This window comes from Bactrocera oleae, chromosome 5 (genome assembly GCF_042242935.1).
Source record: "Bactrocera oleae isolate idBacOlea1 chromosome 5, idBacOlea1, whole genome shotgun sequence".
Taxonomy (NCBI): Eukaryota; Metazoa; Arthropoda; class Insecta; order Diptera; family Tephritidae; genus Bactrocera; species Bactrocera oleae.
The window spans coordinates 16,164,239-16,190,170 of record NC_091539.1 but is presented as its reverse complement, the minus strand read 5'-3'; the positions used below and the strand labels follow the sequence as shown (position 1 = coordinate 16,190,170).

The 25,932-nt window shown below is 33.7% G+C and overlaps 1 protein-coding gene across 10 annotated transcripts in view; it reads right to left on the bottom strand.

Annotated features, from left to right (window-relative positions):
• Nucleotides 1-390: 390 nt before the first annotated feature.
• dpr14 (defective proboscis extension response 14) overlaps nt 391-25,932 on the bottom strand; it is a 45,824-nt gene continuing 20,282 nt past the window's right edge. For 9 of the 10 annotated variants that reach the window (XM_036371363.2, XM_070110615.1, XM_036371365.2 and 6 more), the window contains 6 exons: nt 20,628-20,705; nt 16,190-16,422; nt 3,382-3,595; nt 2,190-2,367; nt 1,993-2,129; nt 391-1,905 (listed from right to left, as the gene is read on the bottom strand). In XM_036371363.2, the coding sequence (XP_036227256.1) occupies nt 1,802-1,905; nt 1,993-2,129; nt 2,190-2,367; nt 3,382-3,595; nt 16,190-16,422; nt 20,628-20,703 (942 nt within the window). In that variant the 5' untranslated portion in view covers nt 20,704-20,705 and the 3' untranslated portion in view covers nt 391-1,801. Of the gene's footprint in view, nt 1,906-1,992; nt 2,130-2,189; nt 2,368-3,381; nt 3,596-16,189; nt 16,423-20,247; nt 20,468-20,627; nt 20,706-25,932 lie in introns of those variants that run through there. The other variant, XM_036371366.2, reaches the window with a different exon arrangement.

The window sequence follows — 25,932 nt, the reverse complement described above, 5'->3', positions numbered from 1 at the left end:
ACGGACAGACAGACGGATATGGCTAAATCAACTCAGCTCGTCACGGTGATCATTTATATATATACTTTATATGGTCTGCGACGTTTCCTTCTGGGTGTTACAAAATTCGTGGCAAAATTAATATACCCTGTTCAGGGTATAAAAATTATAACGCCACTAAAATAGGCCGGTGAGTCGCGCCAAACAATACTTACCAGAAACGAATTTTGCGTGGTGGACCAAAGCTTCGAAAGATTAAAAATCATTAAAATTTTTATGTAAATATTATGAAATACCTATACATTTGTATATGGGTTATGAATATAGTATGACTACATACATATATTATGTACTCCAAAAATTGGGCGAATCTCATCGTTATAAATATGTAGATGTATTAAAACTATTCAGTGTAGTTTCGTAAATTTATTAAAAAGTTCTTATAAAGTAAAATTATAATTATTTGACTCATCTTTACCTCTTTTTTTTCAAGAGCTTTAAATGTAATAGAACTGCATTAATAAAATAAAGGCATTGCCGAAAGTAATCTGGGTAAGAGGCAATTAATTGTGTTGAATTAGATATGTCGAAATTTGAATATATTTTTAAATTTCAAGCTTAATGTTCTTTAAATAAAAAAAATTATTAATTCTGTTTAGTAAGTACTCTAAGTTGCTATCGCGGAAATGTTTCGCAAGATTTTTTATGGATATTACACATATATACTGACGTACATATGTATGGTATGTATTTACGTTTGTATGTAAATATGATTGACTTGTGTTAACGACACATGAATGTATTGTAGTACGAGTAAAAAATTGTAACAATGTTGCTTAAATAAATACGAGTACATATTTATTTTTATTTTGATTTCCAGTTTAATTTTATCCTTTCTTTATTTCTCTATAAGTATTGTTTCATTATCTCACTCGATTATTTTTCTTACTTTGTTAAAATTTTGACTCTTTCACGCTTTTTAGCCTCAGAAATTTTTGTATTTATATAATGTATTTATGCATTAATTTCTCTGATCTTATTAACGAATTCTCGCATTTGGCGTTGTCTTAGATGCTCGTTTTATAATTCTAAATTGAATATTTTGTATTTACTTGAATGTTAATTGATATAAAAGGATTTCCTTGCTTTGAATTCTGTAAATTGTTTTTGGTTGTAAAATAATTCTCTCGTTTTTATTTCAATACATATATAGTATACTATGTAATATGAACACTGTTTCCTAGAAGATGTTGATAACAATTTAGTAGTTTTATGTTCTGAAATTATTCATAGATTTTAAACAAGTGTTATATTTATATAAATTACACCCAAAATTCAAAGCTAAAGTAAATATTAAAATTAGTTTTGAAATTCCATGAAACATTTAATAAAGACCTGACGAGGTGTGGAAAATGCTTATTATTAAAATTATTAATATAGCATTCAGTTTTTTGATTATTGCCAAATTTTATAAATATAAATATTGCGAAATATTATAAATATAAATATACAGGTATTTAAATATTTGTATAAAAATTAAAAAATTTAATTATATTAAAGTGTGTTTAAGTATGTATGAAAAAGTCAAAGTGTCAACATACATACTCTTATTACTCTTTTCAATAATTTATGAACATTTATATATACATTTTTATTCTATTATGTATTGTAAAAATTGTTGGTTTCATATCCTGTTCATTTATTTGTAATATGTACCTATTTTTATTTATATCCTAAACAACCCTTTATTATGCGGACATGAAAAATGCAGTTTTGGACAAGTGGTGTTAGTGTTAGTGTCGAATAGTTCGTATTATTGTTGTCATCGTAAACAAATCCTTGATGCCATCATTGTAACTATCACAATCGAAATCGGAGAGCATAATTTAGCTCCTGATGCATGCTGCATAGCGGCTGGTTCTTCGCCTGGGTTGTAAATAATACAATTTAAGTTTTTGTAAACTTAATTTTATAAATAAATTATAAAAAAAAAATATCTTGTTAGTCATATACCATTAAGTACGTGAACCATGACGGTTCCTGAAATATCGTTGCCAAGCATGCAAGTATAATTTCCAGTGTCCTGTCGATTTGCGTTGGCAATGTAAAGACGGCTCAATGCTCTTCCGGGAAGTATGTCAGTCTTGACGCTATGGTACAGTAGAATATAAATTAGTGGTTACGTCTGACGCGATACTTTTGCCGATTACCTGATTCCTCCCCGACTGGTGTCATAGTTCAGCATTCGTTTACCATGCTGCCAAGTAATGTACGATGACGGTTGCGGTATTTTTGAAATTACACATTTTAGTTCAATGGTACTTCCAGCTTTATAATACTTCTCAGGAGTGGCTGAATCTCGTTCATCGAGTATTTCCACATGAGGAACTGCCAAGTTATATAAATTTTTGGACGTCATGGAAATATAAAAATGAGTAGATAAGTAAATAGTTTCTAGTTTCTAATCGAAAGCATTGTGTGTAAACAGATTGAGTCAGCAAATTAAGTAACTTTTTCGAATATAATATGATATATGATATACATCTATACATTTGTGTGTATATGTATTTATGTCAAGCCATCATTCATTGTAATACATATAATTTTCTTACAGCGGGATGATGGACCTTTTCCATATACGATGTTTTGTGGCTATCGGGAAGATTCTGTAAAATTTTTTACAACTGACTATAAATATTACTTTTATGACTGCATTACATACAACTTTTGCTTCGCTTTGCTTCAGACATTTGCTTTGACAGATAAGTACTTTTGTTAAAGATCTACTATATAAGAGCTGCCGGATTGTTCAGCAAACACAGTTCTAGTTAGAGTATTGTCGGGTTAAGAGCAATTGAGACATAAGCAAGAAGTTGCAAGCTCGAATAACGAGCAATAAGTGTTAAGTTGTTGGAATTAGAAATAAAAATAAAAGTATATACATTAAATTGGGACTTTTATATAACAATCCAATGATCAAACTTAAGAGTGAGTTACAAGATAGACGATTTATCGAGCAGCTACTTCAGAAGAAAAGGACGTGGGACAAGTTTTAGATCGATATCTTACTGTGAGGGACTAGTTCGTGAATGTATATATATCTGGATCTCTGACGTTTCCTTCAGGACGTAACAATAAAAGCCTTTCGTTCTGTTAACGGACTCTTACAAACGAAATTCTTCAAATGAGAGTCATTCATTATATTTAATAATTCATGTCCAAATTGAAATATTAGCCTTTCGGATATTTCCAGCGTTATGTGCCGATAGACCATAAATCATTTAGATATGTGTTACATTAATGCCAAAATGCCCCTGACAACAAACGAGTTAAAAACGGCGCTAAACAGAGAAATGCACAAATATGTACATGTGTGAATTTGCATAATTCTTTATAACTTACCAATTACAGTTAAATATACTAACAATACTAAAGGCGGATGTGAAGAGACTTGACATTCGTACGGTCCTTCGTCGTGTTCATTTGCATATTGTATTGAAAGCTTCCAGTCATTTGGCTCCTCGAACTCCAAGGAATACCTTGCGTCACCACTGTACGTGTGAAGACCGAATGTGATCAGGGCCAACTCATCGCCTTTGCGCCGCATCCATGATACCTTTGGTGTAAACAAGATTTCATAAGTATCATACTTACTTTATGCAAATAATCGGCAACATTAAATTTTTGCCAAAAATTTAAGAGTTGTGTCCATTTTTGATGATTAAAAATATATATGTATGTATGCTATATTGATTACTGTCATGATTCAATTATATTAGGTTGTGTTGATACAGAGTGTGCTTCCTCTTACGAATATATACAATATAATGACAAAATCAGTTGTTTTTTGTTTTTCTCATGATATTATTTTTTACATTTGAACGATTATGTGTGATTTACAATCTATTCGTATTCAGTTATCACTTAAAAAACGCGCTGGCTATCGACACAACCTTATATAATATTATATAATTGAGTAGTAACCATGACTACGGAGAATGCTTCCTCTTACGAAAAAAAATTTATCCATAATGTCAAAAAAAAGTTTTTTGTTCCATTACTACGTTTTGCTTCGTGTGCGAGATATTTATTTTAAAATCAACCTTATTAATTCAGTTGCGATATGTGTACTATAAACTCAACTTAAATTGGTTACATTTAATATATTAGGTATATCAGAAAATATTTAATCAGAAAATCAGGAAATCATTATATTTAAGACTAGTAAAAATTCCATCTGGGTTTCATTAAGATACTTCCTCAGGATGACCAATATACTTGTATAAAGTGTAAAACCGGATTAATTTGTTCTAGGTATAACCAATAGTATTCGCAGCGCACGCAATGTAAAAAATTGTTTAGGTAATTTTTTTACAACTTGAGATATATTGTTGGCGTTATAGTGTAAATCTCTAATTTGAAAATGTAATACAGTCTATATTCACCGCAGATAGTGTAGCTTCGCAACGGTTTTCTCAAATCTGTCACGTAGTTTCGGACCCTATTCAATTCAAACAATCAATTCTTTCCTCTTTATCATATTAGTATACATACATATGAGGTTTAGACTCTAATTAGATTTCATTCATATTCATCGATACACCACATTATGGTTAACCTACAAAACATTAATATCGACCAAAATCAATGGTTTAAAAAATGGTGAAAGTCGAAAATCACAATATCGGGTATACTGGAGATATGGGAAGGTTTAGACTAATTGCATCAACTTTTGGCATTACTCATGTAAAGGGTAGCGAATATTTTAATTAAAAAATTGTGGGAAAAAATTATTTTCATGATGTAGAGATTAAAAATTTAATTTTAACTTTTTGATTTCGATATTGGGATTAAAAACTAGATTTAAATACCAGTATCAGAATTAAAAATTTAATAAATTTAATTATTTAAATTTGTAATTTTGCCGTCCAGTGCTCTAGAGTATTAATGATGATGGCTCTGTGCGTGCTTTCGTTAAAATAGTAGAACACAAAGTACGCAAATGCGAAAAATTATTAATTTTAAAACAATTTCTTTTTTATACTCTCGCAACATGTTGCTACTGAGTATAATAGCTATGTATATCAAGAGGTTGTTCCTATCACCTAAAAATACGCGAAATAATATATATATGCAAATGATGAAGATGACGAAACGACCAGAAATCCGGGTGCCCGTCTGTCCGTCCGTCCGTTTGTGCAAGCTGTAACTTGAGTTATAATTCAGAAATCTCGATGAAATTTGCTACACATATTTCTTGGCACCATGATAAGGTTGGCATTGCAGATGGGCGGAGTCGGACCTTGCCACGTCCATAAAACGTGATTAATCGAAAACTTATAAATTGCCGTACCTAAGCTCTACAATAAGATAAAGGGCTGTTATTTAATACAAGTTTGACGAATTTCATTAAGGAGGGACATCTGCAGTTTAATAGATTTAAGAAAAATCCCACTTCTCATATAACGGTTTTGTTAAAAACTGCTAAAAGTGCGATTAATGCGCAAGAGACATCAAATTTTACACTTGAGATGGTACGAGAAAGCCTCATGGAAGCCGGTGTAAAAATTTTACAACAGACATGTCATTGCCCACATTAGGTGAAATCCTATATCTTAGGATCTACTTGATCAATTTCAATCAAGTTCGGACCATAATCTTACCCTGACATTCCTAATATCATACTTCGCATATAACACAGTTTTAAATTCGTATTAAACTGTTGAATAGATTATTTTATTAATATACTAGATTTATACTATGTTCGCACCGAATTGAAATCCTCTTGAAAACACAATTTGTGTTGTTCTGACCGACATTGTGTGTTTTTCGATGAGTTTTCATTGACAGTTCACACATCTATTTGTTTACATTTGTTATGTACCCTACAAGAACAGTGACGGTCATCTGATGGGTAAATGACAGTCATAGCTGAAACAATTTTGTCAGCGCGCAGAACAAAGCTACTTTTTTTAAGAGCCTTGTGCAAAAACTGATGTAAACAAACGTATGTGTGAGTTTGCATCTCTCTTTAACACATGGGTATTCGGAATTGATTCACTATATATCTATACTGCTCACTCTCATGTCTTTTTCTGAGTCATTGCTGACCATAAATCCGTCATAGCTGAAAATTGTCAGTTATGACTGAAACGCTATCAGAAGTGAAAAATTCCTTTGCTCAGTAGATAATATAATTTTTATTTCTTTAATAAATTTCAAACTTTTAATCAAAATTAATTATAATAATATACTTAAATATAAAAAGGAATGCAACAAAAAATATAATAAAATATGAAAATATTAAAATAAATTTTCACTTGATGCCATCTCCTCCTCTCAATAGCTCTGCGTACGTCTTTCTCCAATCAGTGGATAGTTCTGAATTTAAAAATGCAAATGTAAATTAACAGTACTGACATATCAAATGTGAGTGTATTGGTGAACCCATCAGCAGTTTCTTGTAGGGTACGTTTAGGCCAATTATGGAATGTAAACAAATTGTCAACTGACATTTAGGGCTGGCAAAATATGTCTTCTAATAATATTGATTAAACTAGAGCAGTCACCGATTATAATGAGTGGAACGTAAGTTTTCAAGGGGTTTTCAGCGAAAACCGTGTTTTCGTTTGACAGATTTTGTATGGATGAAAACACAAGTTTTCGCGTGAAAACCTCTTTTGTCTATGAAAACACGAATTTCCTGTTGGTGCGAACATAGAATTAGAAAGATTTCAACATACAAAAATGGCACTTGTTAATCTCGTCACTGAGGAGATTTGAAGCTAATCTACTCAAAATCTCCCTGTGCGACTTTGATTTAGCACTATTTGTTTGTCAATAGGGAAATTTATCACTTTATCACAGTTGATAAGGTAGGTAAGGTAGGACCAACTGACAAAGCGAAAAAAAATTAGACCCGCAAATAAAGTAAGAAAGTAAAGCAATATCAAGTATGTAAGTGTAGAATAGATAATGATTGAGGAATGCACCGCGACCTATGGTCTATTGTGCCTTCCCCTAAGTCACAGCGACTCATCTAGCCCCAGCATATTGATGAATTTCAATATACTGCTAGGTGCTAGGGAAACGATGCGATCCCTGTTTGGAAACATGGATCCCAGGGCCTTAACTTTACTTCTGCAGACTGCTGTGCAGTCCACTAGTAGGTGTTCTGGGATTTCCGACTCCATGTCGCAGAACCGGCAGTTTGCAGAGGAGACCAAGCCCATGTTAAATAAATGCTTGTTGAGCCTGCAATGACCGGTGTAGAACGCGACCAGTAGCCGGAATTTGTTCCTCGGGAGATTGATTACGGTTTTAAACCATCTGAGGTTATAACCCCGCATTAGCAACTTGGCATGGCGCATGCCTTGGAGATGTTGCCAATGTCTCTCCCTGCCTACTCCTTCCTCTTTACAGAGCAGCTCTTTAATGGTGTGTGGACCAACCGCTACGCACGGTTCTGGTCCTACTATGTTTGTAGAGGCTGCAGAGCGGGCCAACTCGTCAGCAAGTTCATTTCCTGCTATACCCCTGTGACCAGGCACCCAGATGAGGTGCACTCTATTGAGACTTGATAGGCTGTTCAGCCGTTCTATACACTCCTGCACTAGTAGCGATTTGACCTCAAAAGCCGAGATCGCTTTAAGTGCTGCCTTACTATCGCTGAGTATGGCGATACTCTTATTGCGATAGTCGCGTTGGAGGTTTATCTCTACACATCGACTTATAGCATATATTTCCGCCTGGAATATGCTAGGAAAACTTCCCATGGGAATGGAGAGCTTGGTCCGTGGTCCTGCGACCCCTGCGCCAATCCCCTCCGCCGTTTTCGAGCCGTCGGTGTACCACATGATAGTGCTGTGCCTTAGCAGTAGGTCCAGCGTGGAATCGTTCCATTCTGCCTTACTGCCAAGGGTAACCCTGAACTACCTAGTGAAGCTTACTGTTTTGTTGTGCTGTCCCTTGGAAGAAGGGCCAGTGGCATTGCGTCACTTAGGGCCTTCATCTGCTGAGACGAGATTACCTTCCCTTTGCCAAACCCTTTTGCTGACATTTGAAGCAAGGTCTGTTTGGTCGTCTGCTCGATCACTATATGTAACGGTGTTAGCTCCAGCATTACTTCCAGTGCTGCAGTCGGACACGTACGCATCGCGCCCGACGCGCAGATGTAGGCAAGTCGTTGCAGCCTCGATAGTCGAAGTCCTACCGAGATCTGCGCAATCTAATCACATAAAATTTTTGGTGGGAACATGATATTACCAAATTAATTGATCGTTTAATGTTGGATATTCTATATTTTAATACCGAAAGTATGTATGTAAAATTTATCTACGAAATACCCCGACTCCCGTATACTACATATAATAATTTTTGTTATTCTAACAAACCATATGCCGAATATGTCGGTAAATGAGTCAGCTATAAATTTATAAATTGCTTTAAAATACGTTCTCAAGGATACCTGAATACCAAAAGTTAGTGCAGTCAACTCAGATCTTTTTCTGCCACATTATACCATATATGCACCTATAGTCATTTCCGACTTTTTACTTGACTTTAAATCGTTTAGGTTGTTAAATGCTAAATGTGTGTTATTTTATTAAAATTAAGTGAACAAGCTTTCTTAAAAATTATTTGGTTTATCAAATCCCATCCCATCTTTGATCCCTGCAAATTGCGAGAGCATAAAACTAAAAACCCGAACTTATCTCTTGCTTACTTGTTTTTATACTCTGAACAAGGTATATTATTTTTGCCACGGTGTTTGTAACACCTAAAAGGAAACTTCGGAGACCCTATAAAGTATACATATTATATATATATATGTATATAATGAATATATATATGGCTTGAAGTATTGATCGCCTCAATTATTGAATTGATGGACTGCTTCAATTCAGCCAGATTTCTAGGTTGTGTTATACACATTGCGTTACATTGACAATTACTGTTACACCGTTTTCTTCAAAGAAGTATGGCTTGACAATACACCTTGATGAAGCTGCGCACCACACAATGACTCGTTCTTTGTGAAGTACCGCCTCGTGGATTATTTCTAGATTTGATTCACTCCATATACAGAAATTTTCGTTTAGATCATCAATGGCCCTCATCAGACATAAACAGGCAATTTATTAAGTTATTGTGTCCTTCGGCAGAAATTTAGAAATTTGCACAATTCCTTCAAGAAGCTGTTCTTTTGTCGGAATCGCCGATATCGGACCACTATAACATATACAAACTAACCGACCAGAATCAAGTGCTTGTATGAGAAACTTTTTTAGTTAACGAGATATCTTCACGAAATTCGGCGTTGGTAATTGTTTAAAACAATGATAAAATTATTCAAATCGGGTCACTATAGCATATAGCAGCCATACAAACTGACCGATCAAAATTAAATTCTTGTAAGGAATATTATGTATTTGTGAAGGGTATTATAGCTTAGGTGCGACCGAAGTTAATTTATACTTATGCAACATGTTACTACAGAGTATGATAGGTTTGTTTATTTAACGGTTGTTAGATATAAGGCTATAAATACCATATACAAATTATCGGGTTGATGAGACGAGTTGAATTTCGAGTGAATGTCTGTGCAAGCGATAACTTGAGTAAAAATTAAGATATTTTGTGGAAACCTTTTACAAATATTCCTTTGGTAAAAAAGTAAAGACAAGTCCGTTGATGGTAATCGGACTATTGCAACGTACACAAAATGCGATTAATCGAAAACTTATAAACTGCCATAATTAGGCCATAAATTAAGATACAGAACGCACAGTTTGCACAACCAATCACATTAAAGAGGCTTCTGCGGTTTGAAAATCTTTAAAAAGTAGACGTGGTTCCGCCCCCTAATTAATTCCATGTATATATCTTCTATGCCAATAGCATGGATTTTTTTCTAACTATATTAGCCAAATTTGTACAGGACACATTTTTTCAAACTTTCTTACGATAGTGCGAAAATAAATGAAATCAGATTATAACCAAGATATACAAGAAATTGTAAAATAAAATTTTTGAAATTTTCAACTTAAAATGCAAATATCTCGAAAACTATTAGTTTTCGGTGGCAATACTCGTGATCTGGATAATCTCCTCTATCCAACCATACCCCTCTTAACCCTGAAATCGTGGGATGCTAAACTAAAGTTTTCCCATATAAATAAAACACTAATTAATTTAACGGGATAAAATTTTGCACGAAGAGTGTCTTTGAAGGCACCAAAAATTTTCCAAAACGAATCAAAACTGTTCAAGTCCCTAGGTACCGATTATGTGGACCCCAGTGCCTATGGTTGACTTTCTGCCGAAAGTATCGATCAATGTGTATATAGTTGAAATTCAGTAGTAGTATGTCTGAACGTCAAAAACAAGTTAAATCGGGTGAATACTTCTCTTAGCACCCATATACCTGATATAAAACTGACTTATACCGCATATATCGGCCAATATGTGAGTTATCTCAATAAATTGAGAGAACGTGTTTTTCTAACAAGAGTGTATCTCTGTGCCTAAAATGGATAAAATTGGGTGAAAACTTGACCCAGCCTCTGTATAACTAAAATCAGAATTTGCGAACATACAGCTGAGTTTATTCCATATAGATTGGTGATGGTATTATTTAAAACCCTAGTAGCAGGTCAGTAGTGTGTGGTATTGGCAAAAGCAGATAAAATAGGGTCAATAATAGCTCCAACTCCTATATACCTATAATACTACTAAAGGAATTTTCCGGGCTTTGATTCTTTCAAGCTGCATGAGTATAAAATGTTCGGTTACACCCGAACTTAGCCCTTCTCTGTGTTTTTTTTGTTTTTTTTTTTAATCGGATATTTGAGATTTAAAATTAGATTTCCCAGTTAATGGGATTACAATTCTTTGGTTTCTTTCCGGTATTTGGTATTCAACTTTTTTTAAAAGTTTTTTATTCGCTCTTTGGTATTACAAAAAACAAATAAATTAGATTCAAATATTAACTGAATTACTTTCTCAATGCATTATTTGTAATCCTGCTTAAGTATACTCCAAGACACGTGTCCACGAATTTTTGTTAAGATAGCTTAAACATTGACTGTATTATCAAAAATTCGAAATTGAGTTTTCTGGTGATTACGATTCAATTTATATACAAAGATTTAAGCTCATGTTATCAGACATAACCAAAATTCAAAATAACGTATCATCAATTGCATGTGTTTCGCTCATTCGTTTTTCCTTCTCCTGTAAAATTGTGAAAAGTGATGTTACGTTATTTTGCATTTTCGGTAAATATAAATATAGGTATACTATAAATTATATATGTATCTAGTATTGGTATTTTTTTATGTATCCATACTAATATTATAAATGTGAATGTAAATTTATTCGTTACTCTTTCATCCCAAAACCACATAACTGATCGTAATGAAACTTTGTAGACATATTCCTAATGATATTAAAAAGGACATAGGTTACTCATTTAAAAAAAATAGTTTAGTGACTAGGAAAAAATTTATTTTGGCAAATATGCTTGTTTTTCTCAAATGCTAAAATCTAGAAAATTATATAAAAATGGATTGAAAGAGTTTTCGTTATATGTATGTATGTATTTCTATAAATCAGACAAAACTACAATGAATTTAGTTATTTGTTTTTGTTAATGATGTTTGATATTTATTTAAGGGATTCAATGCGAAGCTGAGCGTGAAGCTAGTGCATACATATATAAAAGTATGTATGTACATATATTTTATATTGCTATCTATTTTTGGCGCCCCCAAGGTGTCAGCAAAAAAATACGCTCTTCAGATTTCATTAAACTAACTCACATATTATATGATAATGATCGATATATGCGGTATAAAATAAACCGAAAGTTCGACAGTCTTTATATTAGTTTTATTCCGATTACTTCATTGGTGCTTGGTTTACATATGTATATGTATTATGTAAAGTGGAAGAATCATATGGATTTTAAAACTGACTATGTAGGCGTGATTGTAGTTCAATTTCGTCTTTTTTCACAAAGTAATATAACGCTATCAAAATAATCATATGTGCCAGAGTCAGTTTAAAGTGACAAAGTAGTTTCGGAGATATAGGATTTCTCTTGAAGGTAGGCGGTGACATGACCATTGTCCAATTTTTGTTGAGTTATCACAATTTTAGTAGTTTTCAAAATAATCGTTCTATGGGGAATGAACGTGGTTAGCATCTGATTTGATCTATTTTCAAGCTGGCTGAGGCCGCAGCAAGTTTGGATGATACTAGTATAACTGTAACTGTATATAAGATTTTAAAAAATTTTAAACCACAGATGCCTTTCCATACTTCGATTTATTGTACCAAAGAATTGCTATGTATCTTGTCGCCAAAATATAGCCTTTTACAGTGTTTCAATTAACATCATTTTGAGGACCATTGCGGTCCGAATTTGCCCATCTGAAATACAAAACTTTTCTGAGAGCCAATCTCTATTAGTTTTAATTTTTTGCTTAAATGCTTCTAACCAGATAAATAATTCAGCAGGACGCTAACGCAGAGCTGAGGAAGATCAAGCAAGGTTGAAATCAAATCGATCATTAAACTGAAACGAGGCAGGCGAAAGGGGCACGGGCAGGCTCCCGCAAGCGAATGCCCTATAATCTCTACCTCATAAGTAAACAGGAATACGCGTAACTTTACCGATAGTGGATATGGAGGCGGCAAAAAGTGCATACTGACTGTGGATACGGGCGCATCACATTCCATAATTCGATCTGATCTGGTTGATAAAGAAGTGAGACCATTAGCTGGGGCAAAGTTGCGTACAACTGGAGAAGATACCGATGTTCTCGGAAAAGTAATGTGCGAGATCGTAATTGGAAAGGCAGCTGTGTTACACAATTTTAAAGTGGCAGATATCGTCGATAAAATCATAATTGGAATATACTTTTCAGCGAATAAAGGAATCAAAATTGACATGAAAAACAGGATTATAACCTATACAAATATGGAAGTGCACTAATGTTCGGTTACGATAATAAGTACAACGTTAGACGAGTGATAACAACAGATAGCCAGCAGATTACACCAAAATCAGAAGTAGCTATTTAGGCAATAATAGAATTACACCCCAACCCCCAACTGTACAACGGTCCAACGAACTGTACAACGGTCCAAGTGGAGGACACATGGGTATCACGAAAACCTTGGAGAAATTATAACAAAGGTTTTATTGTGATGGTTGATACATTACGCTATGGACTATTTCAGCAAATGGCCCGAGGTATACCCAATTTCTAATCGAGAGGCTGAAAAAGTAGCAGACGTTTTCATCCCACGATACGGATTATCAGGTATCGGGATATGGTGTTCCAACCAAATTAGTATTGTTTTACTTTTCGAGATGAAACCACTGTTCAGTCTAAGACAAGCTAAACAAATTTTGCTTCAAAAGAGTTAAGATAAATCTAAATAAAACAAAAACATACATTACAAAATGTTGCATTGGGCACTGGAAAACATCAACTGTGATTGGAGCAATGAAATATTTACAGATGAATAAACTTTTGTATTGTTCAACGCCTAGAGACGTATTTAGCTAAGAAAAGGACAAGCACTTATTTAAAGCAGAATTAAGCACTCTCAAAAGGTGCTTGTTTATCGATGCATCACTGCATTTGAATTTGGGGTTTTGAAATGCTTCATAGAAACCATGAACGCCGTTATGAAGGTAAAATTGTATAAAAAAGGTTACTGAAGGCAGCTGAAATGATTAACTGCAAAAATAACCATGATTGGATATTGCAAGAAGATACATGGGAGCAGACTCTGTATTCAATGCAAAAAAGGAAACCATATTGTTATAGTGTCACCAGACGCCATGCCAATAGAGAATGTTTGGGCTTAAATGAAAGCCAAAACATCCGAAAAAATATTTAACCTCAACAAAAATTTCAACCGGCTTCTCCTGTAGGATATGCGAAAAATTAGTTGCAAATTGTCATCAAAGTTGTCAGACTATAACAGAATTGAATAAACGTCAACTATAACAAAATAATGTATTTTCTATAATTACAAAATGTTTCCCAATAAGCGCTACCTACAATTCACATACAGTTGTCTGTTATAGCCTTACATCTTTGATACAAATTTGCAACTTAATTTTCCGTATATTCCACAGGAAGCGACCCCCAGGTATGTTGGGGTAAGCGAATAAAATCTTTTCTTGAAATTTATCTTTCAACAAGGCCGAAACATGTTATAGCCGTCTATTGACTGAGATGGCCAATCTAAATTAACAATATGGTTTTCTTGTTTCCATTGAGTACAGAGTCTGCTTCCATGTATGAAATCATTGTCTTCCTGCAGAATCCATCATGGTTATTTTTGCAGTAAAGCATTTCACTTGAATTCAGTTAACCTTTTTTACTTTCTGTGAAGTACCTCAAAACTATAAAGCTATGAGTAGAGAAGCATTCATTAACATGAAAATAATATCACAAATATTACATTGCTCCAATAACGGTTGATGTTTTCCTGCGCCCAATGTAACCTTTTTATACTCTCGCATCCTGTTGTTACAGAGTATAATAGTTCACCTAACGGTTGTTTGTATCACCTAAAATTAATCGTATTAGATGTAGGGTTATGTATATATAGATGATCAAGATGAAGAGAGGAGTTGAAATCCGGGTGACTGTCTGTCCGTCCGCCCGTCCGTCCGTCTGTGGAAGCTGTAACTTCAGTAAAAATTTAGATATTTTTATGAAACTTGGTACACATGTTTCAGGTACCGTAAGACGGCTGGTATTGCAGATGGGCGCCCACAAAATGCTATTAATCAAAAACAAAAAAAAATTGACATAACTAAGCTCCACAATAAGATACAAGACTATTATTTGGTATACATGATTACATAAGGTAGGGGCATCTACATTTTAAATTTTTTTTAAAGTTGACGTGGTCCCGCCCCCTTATAGGTTCAATGTGCAGGTCTCCTAAACTGCTAAAACTATAATAACAAAATTCACTGAGAACAAATGTTTTCAGCATCTCTATCGACAGTGTGAAATTGGGTGACAACTACACCTATTTCCCATATAACACCATTTTAAATTCCATCTGATTCTTTCACTTTCCACTTTGCAAATCCAGCAACAAGGATTGTATAGGGGAAAAATTTTGCGCGAATAATGCGTTTAAAGTAAGTATGTCACCTTGTGACCAAAAATTGTCTAAATCGAACCAAAACTGTTCAACCCTCTAGGTTCTGAATATGTTGACCCCAGTGCCTATAGTTGACTTTTTCCCTTATGTATAATCGGACGATAACACTTAGGTGAAGGGGCAGTGTAGTAAACACGATTTACAGAACAAAAAATAATCGACTTGAGTTGCCAAAATCAACGCGACAACGAAATTCGTAGTAGAATGTTCCGGTGGCGATGGGTTGGTAGCGATCTGAGGGCTGCCGAAAGGGCTGCAGACATAGTCCTAATAATAGTGCTGTCGAGTAAAGTGTATGGTAAATGAATTATAAGTAAGAAGTTTACTGGTTTTATGCTGACTGAAAGATATAAAAAGATAATGAATCGTGTAAACAAAAATATTTATTAAATGCGAATAGCTTTTAAGTAAAACGGATTATTCCATAAGTAATAGCTTTAGTGCACTTTACGCAATTTCTCTGCTATATCCTAAAAAATAAAAAAAAAACACAAATATGATAAAACAATAATATTAAAATTATATTTAACATAAATAATTCAATAACATTATACATAGCTGTCACAGTTGGTTTTGGTTGTACTTTTCAAATATTGCAAGGCTTGTGCTTTTTTGCGAAACAGCTACTACAGTACGCTTTTCCGAACTTTCAATTTCGGCAAAGATGCCAGGTTTGCTTTTTCGAACCGGTTGCATCATGCAAACTACTCAGTTTTGCATTACCGAAAACGCCCTGTTTAGTTTCATTAAGGTACATATTACTCGTATATCTCAAAAATCGATTGTCGTACGTAGTCTGTGAAATTTATAAGCAAGTTTTTTGAAAGTTAGGTGTAACTACAAAACATATAAATATTTAATTCTATTGGGTATTGCCAGATATACTACAAAATTATCATTTTACAGGTGTTAGCTCTCAATATTAAATTATAATTTAATGCAGTTGAATATAAACGTAATTTTAGGCAAATGCAATCAATCATCTAATGATATTATTTTTTCTTACCGTTTTTCCTTGTAAATCGTTGACTCTACAATGTAGATGTACATTGGAGCTTAACTGCGTGCTGACGTTTACAGTTGTATATGGATCAGCAAAGAAAGGAAACGGTTCGTGAGTTGTGGTTTCCGTTATTTCAGCCTCCTCATCTTCGGGTGTGTCCGTAAATGGGGAGGAGAATTCTTGCCAAAAATTTTTTGGAAATGTGTCAAAAGGATCTCCTGCTCGAGGTCGTTTCACTGTCATAAATATATAAAATATTTGTTATAAGCTAATAATTATAGTTGAAAATAATATTTCATATGGTATATATAATAATATTTTAAAAGTCGATAATGTAATGTGTATGCCCTATAATTTTTAATCTTCTCCAGATGGTTGATGCATTTCTGAAGCTGTCTTTTGGGAAAACATTTTAAAAAATTTATTGAATTATTTGAAGTAGTTTTGCATTTAATAAACTTTTTTTAGACTTGAAAAATATTTCAATTAGAAACAATTTGGGCAATTTTGTATTTACATAGCAGCTCTAGTTTCCAACGAATGATGTACTTAAATAAGTATAAACCGTTAAAAAATTGTCAAATACGCAGTGGGTGTGCATTATATTCATGACAATGTGTTTGTATTAGTATATCACAGAATATATAATATATTTTCTCTTTCGATTATTTTTCCGCATTAGTTTTACTCTACTTGCAAGATTAATTATTTATTTTGGTTAAAATTTGCGTGTAGAAACATACGTATGTATGTTATTATGTTAGATTCAATTATATATTCCTTGAGATTTCCTGAAGATTGAAGGTTTATAAATGTTTATTTTAAAGCCTTTTGTTATCTGTCAGATGGTAAAGATGATAAAAGTGAATTATACATTTAAAAATTGTGTTAGAAGGTATTTTATAATTTAATAAGAGTATAAAATGCCATGAACATGTAAAAATTTGTAGGCCTGCCGATTCGCGAGCTTATGATGAAGCTTTTATTTGAATTAAACAAAGTAGATAAAAAAGTTAGAGTGACATTTGTAAAAGTATGCAATAATTTTTTTGAAAAAGCTTGAATATTCACTATGTCACTTTAAATATATTTTTTGTAGTCGCACTTTTTGTAATTGCGCTGCTGATTTTATGCTGACTGATGCTCTTGCATGAAACTGCTAAAAACTGCCATTTGCAAATTTGCATATTCAAACAAAAAAATGGGCGAGATATCAAAAATGATCGATTTCTATTAGAAATATACAAAAAAAGAATCAATCGTGTATAAAAAAAAGAAGAAATTTAGCGATAGTATAGTTAGCTTTAGTACACTTGACTCAATCTCCTTCTACTATATCCTTTAAAATTCAATACAATAATATTAAAATTATATTTAACATAAATAACTTGCAATGCCATTTTAGCTAGCACTACAGTGGGAAATGGTTAGCAGCAATGTTTACTATTTTCTGTTGGTTGGTTCGTCGAGAATCTGCATTGGAATTGAGGAAAAGAAAAAACCTTCAAAGTTAACATGTATATTTTACCAATATTTTTAAAACTTGTGACTGTAATCATAACAAATCATTTTCTACAGTAAAACATTGGACTGTTTGTAATATTTTTTCAGGTTTTTATAATTACACCGGCAAAAAAAAAAAAATGTGTGTACTTGGGACGCGACACAGATATTCCCATGTAATTTGACCCGCCGAAACTGAATTTGATTACTGTTTGACCCCTACACCCTAGAATTTTGAGAAAACTGTAAAAAAAACCGAAAAAAAACACAAAAATTGGGGGTTTTGGTAATTGAAAATGTTTTTAGATTTAAACTAAGCATGATTTTCGTGTTCTTCGATCCGCTCAATACCTATCTGAAGTTTATTCAGACCACTAGCCATTAAAAGTCTAAGTAAATACTAAAACGCCCAAGAAAATTGCGAAAAAAGCGGAAAATTTCCAATATTGTGATCAAAAAAAATTTGAATTTTATTTAGAGTAAGCATCGTGTGACACCGATTACAAAGTGAATGTGGTACCCAAGTTGCTTTTCAGTTCGTAATCTGGCTACTTAAGCAATTTTCATACACGTTTTTCAATTTGTTTGAAAAAAATCTGCGACTTTTTGTTACTTCGAATTCTCAACATACTTGTATGTAACAGAACCAATTGGAGTTTTTGTTACATATGTGAGAAACACTTCTTGTCATATTAAACGGTTTAGAAGCCAAGTCACCCACTAATGAAAAGCTGCAGTCGCTTGATGACGACGCCTGCGAGCCTGCTTTTTCGCTCCGACCAGACTAATTATTACGTGTGCCTGCCATGACGCAATAGAAGCATATTTGCAATACATCAACTTCAATTTAAAGTATCGAGAACACATTATATATTTTGATAGTATATATTTTTATTTATGGCTTCATAGGATGTAGTAAAAAAAAAGAAAATTCAAATTATATTTGTATTTTTTATAACAAAAATTATATATATTACTTAAGTTCCATAGAAAATAATTACATGTGCAAAATAGAGAGCTCCTAGCAATTAATGTAAAATATTATTATAGCAAGTATATGATAAAATTAACTTTAAGTCATTGAAATGTTAAGTATTTTCAGTACCTAATAGTATTACCTTTATGTACTTTTACCAAACACAGTCTTTGTGGCATGGACTCTACAAAGTTTGGCACTTTTTAACTACTTAATAGTATCATAGTGCTTGGCATGTTCATATACTTAAACAGAAAGTATACCCCGAAGATCCTCTATTGGGTTGAGATCAGGACTCAAAGCTGGCCAATTCCATAATTGGATATTCCGGGACTGTAAAAATTCTTTTGTAGCGCGAGCCACAAGAATGGGGGCGTTGTCTTGCTGAAATATCCAATTTTCGTCATGAAAGTTCTTTACAAAAGGAATGAGCGAACTATCTTATATCATTCATTTTAGTCGGTAAACGCACATATAAGATATACTTTTAGCGCTAAAGGCAGCCCATACCATTAAAGATCCCCCACAATGGTTTCGCTTAAAGCAAGTCTCTCTTGGATGTCGTGGATCTCGTCAATATTTATAATGAACATCTGGACCATCAGAATTTAATTTCTTCTCATCACTATCAATTAGGTTTTCAAACTCGTGCTGCCAAAACCTTTATTTGTCGCAAAATAAAATATGGTAATTTTTATGTCGGTTCTTCATTCGCAGATGGGTTAGTTTTGATTTAAAGCTAAGTCCCATTTCATGTTTCATAATTTGCTGAACACGCTGTCTAGTGATTGGTAGGCCAAATTCTACTTGTATCTGCCTGCAACTCAGTTCTTCTCAGTCCTGCTGGTAACTGACCAGTCCGCTAGATGACACCATAGCTTAGAGGATCTTTCAAAAAATGTGCGACCGTATTATGATGTCGGTTCACTGAAGCAGCAATTCGACCCATTTTTATGCCGGCTTCATGCATTCCAATTATCCCACCCGCTCTCCATCCGAAAGTTGTGTACCACGTGGCATTCTTACTATATAATTAATAATTTATGTTTCTAAATATAATCTAATAAATTATATTTCTATGAACCAGATTTAATACCTTTAATTTTCTTCTTTTCCAATTTTTTCACTTTAGTTAAAAACTAAATTAATATGTTGCCTGTACAGCTGCCAGAACACAAATAGATGAATTTGCACATATAATTATTTTCTATGGAACTTATGTAATATATATATTTTTCGTTGTAAAAAATGCAAATATAATTTGAATTTGGTTTTTGTTTACTACATCCTATGAAGCCATAAATAAAAATATATAATGTGTTCACGTTACTTTAAATTTAAGTTGATATATTGCAAATATAATTCTTTTACGAAGGTATTTACTATTTGTTTGATAATTTCCTTTCTTAGAGCGTAAAGGTGAAGATTTTTCTCAATTTTAATTGATTTCTGTTGTCGATTTTAAAGTAAACACAAGTAACGCAAATTGATTACCTAAATTATAAACTTAAATTACTCCTTTAATTCCAAATAAACTTGTCTCAATAATAACACAAACCTTTGTCAATAATAAAATACTCACGTGACTTTATAAAGATATCTATCATATTGTCTGCAGTATCGGTAAAAAGCATGTTATATATATACAAGACAACCATTTCTCCCAAACTACTTTAATACGAACAGCGTGGGAGGTCCCTTCTCCTTCTACGAAGTTTTAAATTATGCAAAGCTTTAAGCTCTGTTGTCTTTATTTTATAAGTACAGAATTTCACTAATATATCTGAATTTTTGTCAAAATATTGAGATAGTATAAAATCTAGATTTTATATTATTGCAAAATATGGTAATATACATATCTGTATTGCATATTAATACACATTGGAAGGATCCGTTTTCAACCCACTGGTGAATAAATATTTATTAAATATGTACATGTGTATATTTATGAGTTCGACTTACATGGTGATGAAGCAGAACTGATATGTTGAAGAGTTGAATAAAATATTGCTATTATCCAAATTAGTTTAGATTCCATTGCTGAAAAAAGAAAAATTAATCAATAAGTATATTACAAATTAATAAGTTTAATTAGCAGTCTTCGACTAACTCTCGCGCCGATAAGACGTCTGTTTCGTATACGGAATTCTCTTGATTAGTTAGTTACTTCTCACTCCACCTCTAAGTGTGTTGAATATTTTCTTTAGTTACTTTTTTTCTCGCCTACCCTATACGCATAGTGGTTGTTAAAATAAACGTGCATAATCTGCTAATCGCTTCGGAATACTCGATACCGGTCAAAAAAAAAGAAAAGTGATCTCGAAATAAGTAAGTAGGGTAAATTGTTCCCTTCCTCCCCATACCCTACAAGAATGCGAACGCATTCTTTGCGCCAACTGTTCCCAACAACACCCATCCTCCTCCAGAGAATGCAGTTAGTTCCTCCAAGCAAAAGAAATCCTCAAAATTAAAACAATAAATAAATGTCCTATGCGCGAAGCTATCAAAACGCACATAGTATCTAACCAAAATACTAACAAAATTGATTCTCTACCAACAACCAACAAAAACAACGAAGTAAAAAATTCAGATGAAACAAAAAATAACAAAGACAAAAACCAAATTGAAAATCTTGATCATAAAGAAAACACCTCCTCCAATTATCCCCCTCCTATGGACTTTACCAACTCTCCCCACTCAACAGAAACAGAACCCACCTCATTTGTAGATCTTACTCATAACGAAAACAACTCTTCCAATTGTTCCCCTTCTATGTACCTTACCAACATACCTCACTCTTCACCAACAGAACCCACCTCATTTGTAGAAACAAATAACCAGGAGTATGACTTCTCGTTTTATTCCTCTTCTCTTAATATTTTATATAATTCTTCATATCTTAACCAAACCAACAATGATTTCACCACAGATCAACATACTCTCACCGGCATATCCCCCTCCCACCCTGCTGAACACCAAACTCTTTACGACCTTCCGCTCTTACGATAATCTGAACTTCTCAAGTGCATGTCACGTCAGACGATGACATGTGACTTACACAAAACCAAACTATAAATAAAACCACTCTAAAAATTAAAATTAAATACACCTTTATACACACATATATTCACATCTGCTTCTCATATAGCTGTATCATCCAACAACAATTTTGTTTATCCCAAACAATACCTTGGGTATTTTGCTAATTTGCAAAAGATACAAATAAACACATAAGGTGATGGAATACTCATAAAATGGTAATTCCACTAAACTCTACCCTGTCTACAATAGCTTTAAAAGTAAAACTTAATTCTACACTCTGTATTGCAAATACATATATCCCTCCCTCACAAGATTTTAATGATTCTGAACTTATTAATTTATTCCTGCTACTACCTGAGCCTCTGTTGTGGACCGGCGATTTTAATGCCTCGAACCGACTTTGGGACTCGCGCAACTCGAACAGAAGAGGACTTAAAATTAAAAACTTTGTCTCAAACCATAATCTAACCGTATTAAATAAAGATTCCCCAACCCACATTTCAACACACGCATCTTTAATAAATGTTGACATCACTCTTTCGTCTCCACAAATCTCTCCCAGAATGAACTGGGAAGTCAGCTCCGACCTTCATGGAAGTGACCACTTCCCTATTTTAATCACTATTCAAGTCAACCTATACTCAATAAAATATAACCATCTTCCTAAGTTCAAAACAGATCTGGCTAACTGGGAGCTGTTCCAAATAGATATTAGAAACACTACCCAATTCACCAGCAAATAATATCCATCAAGAAACAGCTGTTCTTACGAAAATAATACGTTCGTCGGCAAATAAGTCGATTCTAACCCGACGAATCTTTCACGATCTGCATAATATGTCTAAGGCAAGATAACTTTTTGCGAATTAGGAGCCGCACACAAACATGCAAAACGCAAAACCAGGAGTTTATCGATCGGATATCTTATCTACTAGCCAAACATAGGCTAATTTCTCTCTATAACTCGTTGAAAAAATTTTGGCTAAAAGGTTGCTGTGGTTTGTTACTAAAAACAATCTTATCAAACATAACCAAACCGCCTTTAAAAACAAGCACTCACAGCAATGAACTCACTTATTCAACTCCAGCACTTTATCTCTGACTCTCTTTCTACAAAAAACCATGCCTCACTTTTAGCTACCGACTTCGAGAAAACTTTCGATCGCAAGGGTATTTATGCAGTTCTAAGCCAACTCACGTCCTGGAAAATTGGTCCAAAAGCTTTTCAAATAGTAAAAGCTTTCATGGCTCACCGACAATTTAGGATACGCGTCAATAACGTCCTTTCAGATACACACCAACTCAAAAACGGAATACCTCAAGGCCCTTATCAGTAGTACTTTTTATACTCTCGCAACCTGTTCACTAAGCTCTGCAATAAGATACAAGACTGTTATTTGGTACACAGGGCATCTGCAGTTATAATTTTTTTTTTTAAAGTGGGCGTGGTCCCGCCCCTAATAGGTTTAATGTGTATATCTCCTAAACCGCTAATGCTATAATAACCAAATTCACTGGAAGCAAACCTCTATTGACGGTGTGAAAATGGGTGAAATCGGTGTGACAAGATCGCCCACTCCCCATATCACGGTACTGTTAAAAAATACTAAAAGCGCGATAAACCAAGCACTAAACACGCCAGAGACATTAAATTTTATCTCTGAGATGGTATGAGATGACTTTATAGGTGAAAATCCATATCTTGGGATCTGCTTAACCGATTCGGTGCATAACGTTATTTTCAAATTTCTATGTTATAGTGAAAATGGGCGAAATCGGACTACAACCACGCCTATTTCCCATATAACACATTTTCAATTCCATCTGATTCTTTTACTTTCCACTATGCATACCAAGCAACAATGATTATATCGGGTTAAAACTTTGCGTGAATAATACGTTGAAAGTATGCCACCTTGTGACCAAAAATTGTCTAAATCGAACCAAAATTGTCAAGCTCCTAAGTACTAAATATGTGGACCCCAGTGCCTATAGATAACTTTCTACCGAAAATATCAGTCAATCCACAAAGAAATCTCAAACGACTATACCATTTGACTTTGCGAGAGTATAAAATGTTCGGTTCCATCCGAACTTAGCCCTTCCTTACTTGTTATTATTGTTTTCGACAAACTCACTGATATTTATTTAAATATCAAGAGCGTCAAACTCACACTGTATGCGGATGATGCTATTGTTTATACTAACTTAAAAGATCCACAAGCGGTTAATGGGACCTTCCATAAAGTGCTATCAGAATTTAAAAAATGGGGCCTTAAATCAGGAGCATCCATCTCTATACCCAAATGCAAACTTCTTCATATTTGCAAAAAAGTTAAATGTAATTTTCCACAACTAGTCTTTGACAATACTATTATTCAGTCGGTATCCAATTTAAAAAGTTTAAGTATATGGTTTGATAATAAGTTTACTTTTAAGCATCAATGTGTTAACCTCAGAAAAATCTTTCTAAGTTAAACAATATTATTAAGTATATATCAAGCAAAAAATCATTCATACACTCCAATACTATTATCAATATTAGAATAGCCATAATACTCTTCAAGATCGACTATGGCTTACCTATCTTTGGCTGGTGCGCCAACACAAACATCAAACAACTTGAACCCATCTATCACGCCTTAATTCGTCGCTTTCTTTACATCTCCTATAAAATGCATCCTAGGAGAGGCTGGGCTTCCGGTATTGCGACAAAGAGTATACGATACAACGATTCAACCCATTCCAAAAGTTTTACATTCTCCTAACTATGAACTTCATAAGACTTTAATAGCTGCCTCCAAACACAAAAGAAATTTCCGGCTAAAGTCGACTCTTCGTCGATTCGTCAGATACTGCCAACTATTAAAAATCAATATATATATATAGCCAAACCATGATAGATACATTACTTCAACCTTAAAAAAATCAAACACAAGTAACACAACATTTCAACAACGATTTTTGGAACTAATTGACACTTACAAACAAAGAAACTTTACACCAATTTACACAGACGGCTCCAAAGCAACAAATACTGCCGTTGCAGCCACCTCATCCAATGAAACTATTATAACAGGGGGTATTCTTACGCCTCACTCGTCTGTATTTACGGCCGAAGCTTTTGCTATCTACAAAGCATTAGAGTACGCAATTCATCAAAAAGGTAAATTCGTCATTTGATCGGATAATCTCTCCTGCTTGAACGCGGTAACAAACGTACGTAACAGCTCAAACGTTGTTGGAAAAATCCGAGATCTATGCATTAGACATTCACTTGCTTTGCTCTGGGTACCTGGCCACGTCGGAACTCCCGGCAATGAGCAAGCCGGTTATGCAGCGAAATATTTCGAATCAGCGCCAACCTTTCAATATGACCCCCAGGACCAAAATGATGTTAGGAAAATGCTTCAAGAACATAGTCGCAATAAAAGTCTTATGGAGTGGAGACGCTTTGAACACCGATACACAAATTTCAATCCTGCTCGGAATAAAGTCATTTACCTCACCAGCATCAGTCGCCTACAATCAACTATCTTCATACGCCTACGGATAGGTCATACTCAATTAACACATCAATACATTCTCATCGGCAGGCAGCCACCAAATTGCCTTTTCTGCGGGAACAACTTGTCCATCGATTACATTTTCAACAATTGTTTGGCTTTAGAGAGTATTAGGAATAATCACTTTATCACTGATCAGTATCGTAAGTTATTTACTACACCATCTCATGATAATATTTCAAAGATATATAATTTTCTAGTAGAATATAACTTGCAAAATAGAATATAAGTCTTATTTTAGCTTTTTCTTTATGTATTAACATTCGGAGCCGATGGCCACCGTTGCTTGTGCTCCTCTATGTAATTAGGTTTAATATTTGTATATTATTCCTAATAAACAATAATAATAAAAGTTTAATTAGTAAAATACTGAAAGATCAGTTCATTGTGAAGACACAAATAATATACCCTCGAAAAGGAGAGTAAAGGTTCTGACGTTTTTCTTTAGACAGTTAACGCACATTTTGTAGTTTCAGCATAAACTTTTAATGCATGAAGGTGTAGTTACTATCCGATTTTATCCATTTTCTCACTCATCATACAGACGTTCCGAATAAAACATGCTGATCATTATACGAGTATACATATATGTATATAATATTATATATAATATATCTATTTCGATTCGTTTTTGCTGTTATAAAAAACAGTTAGCTAAA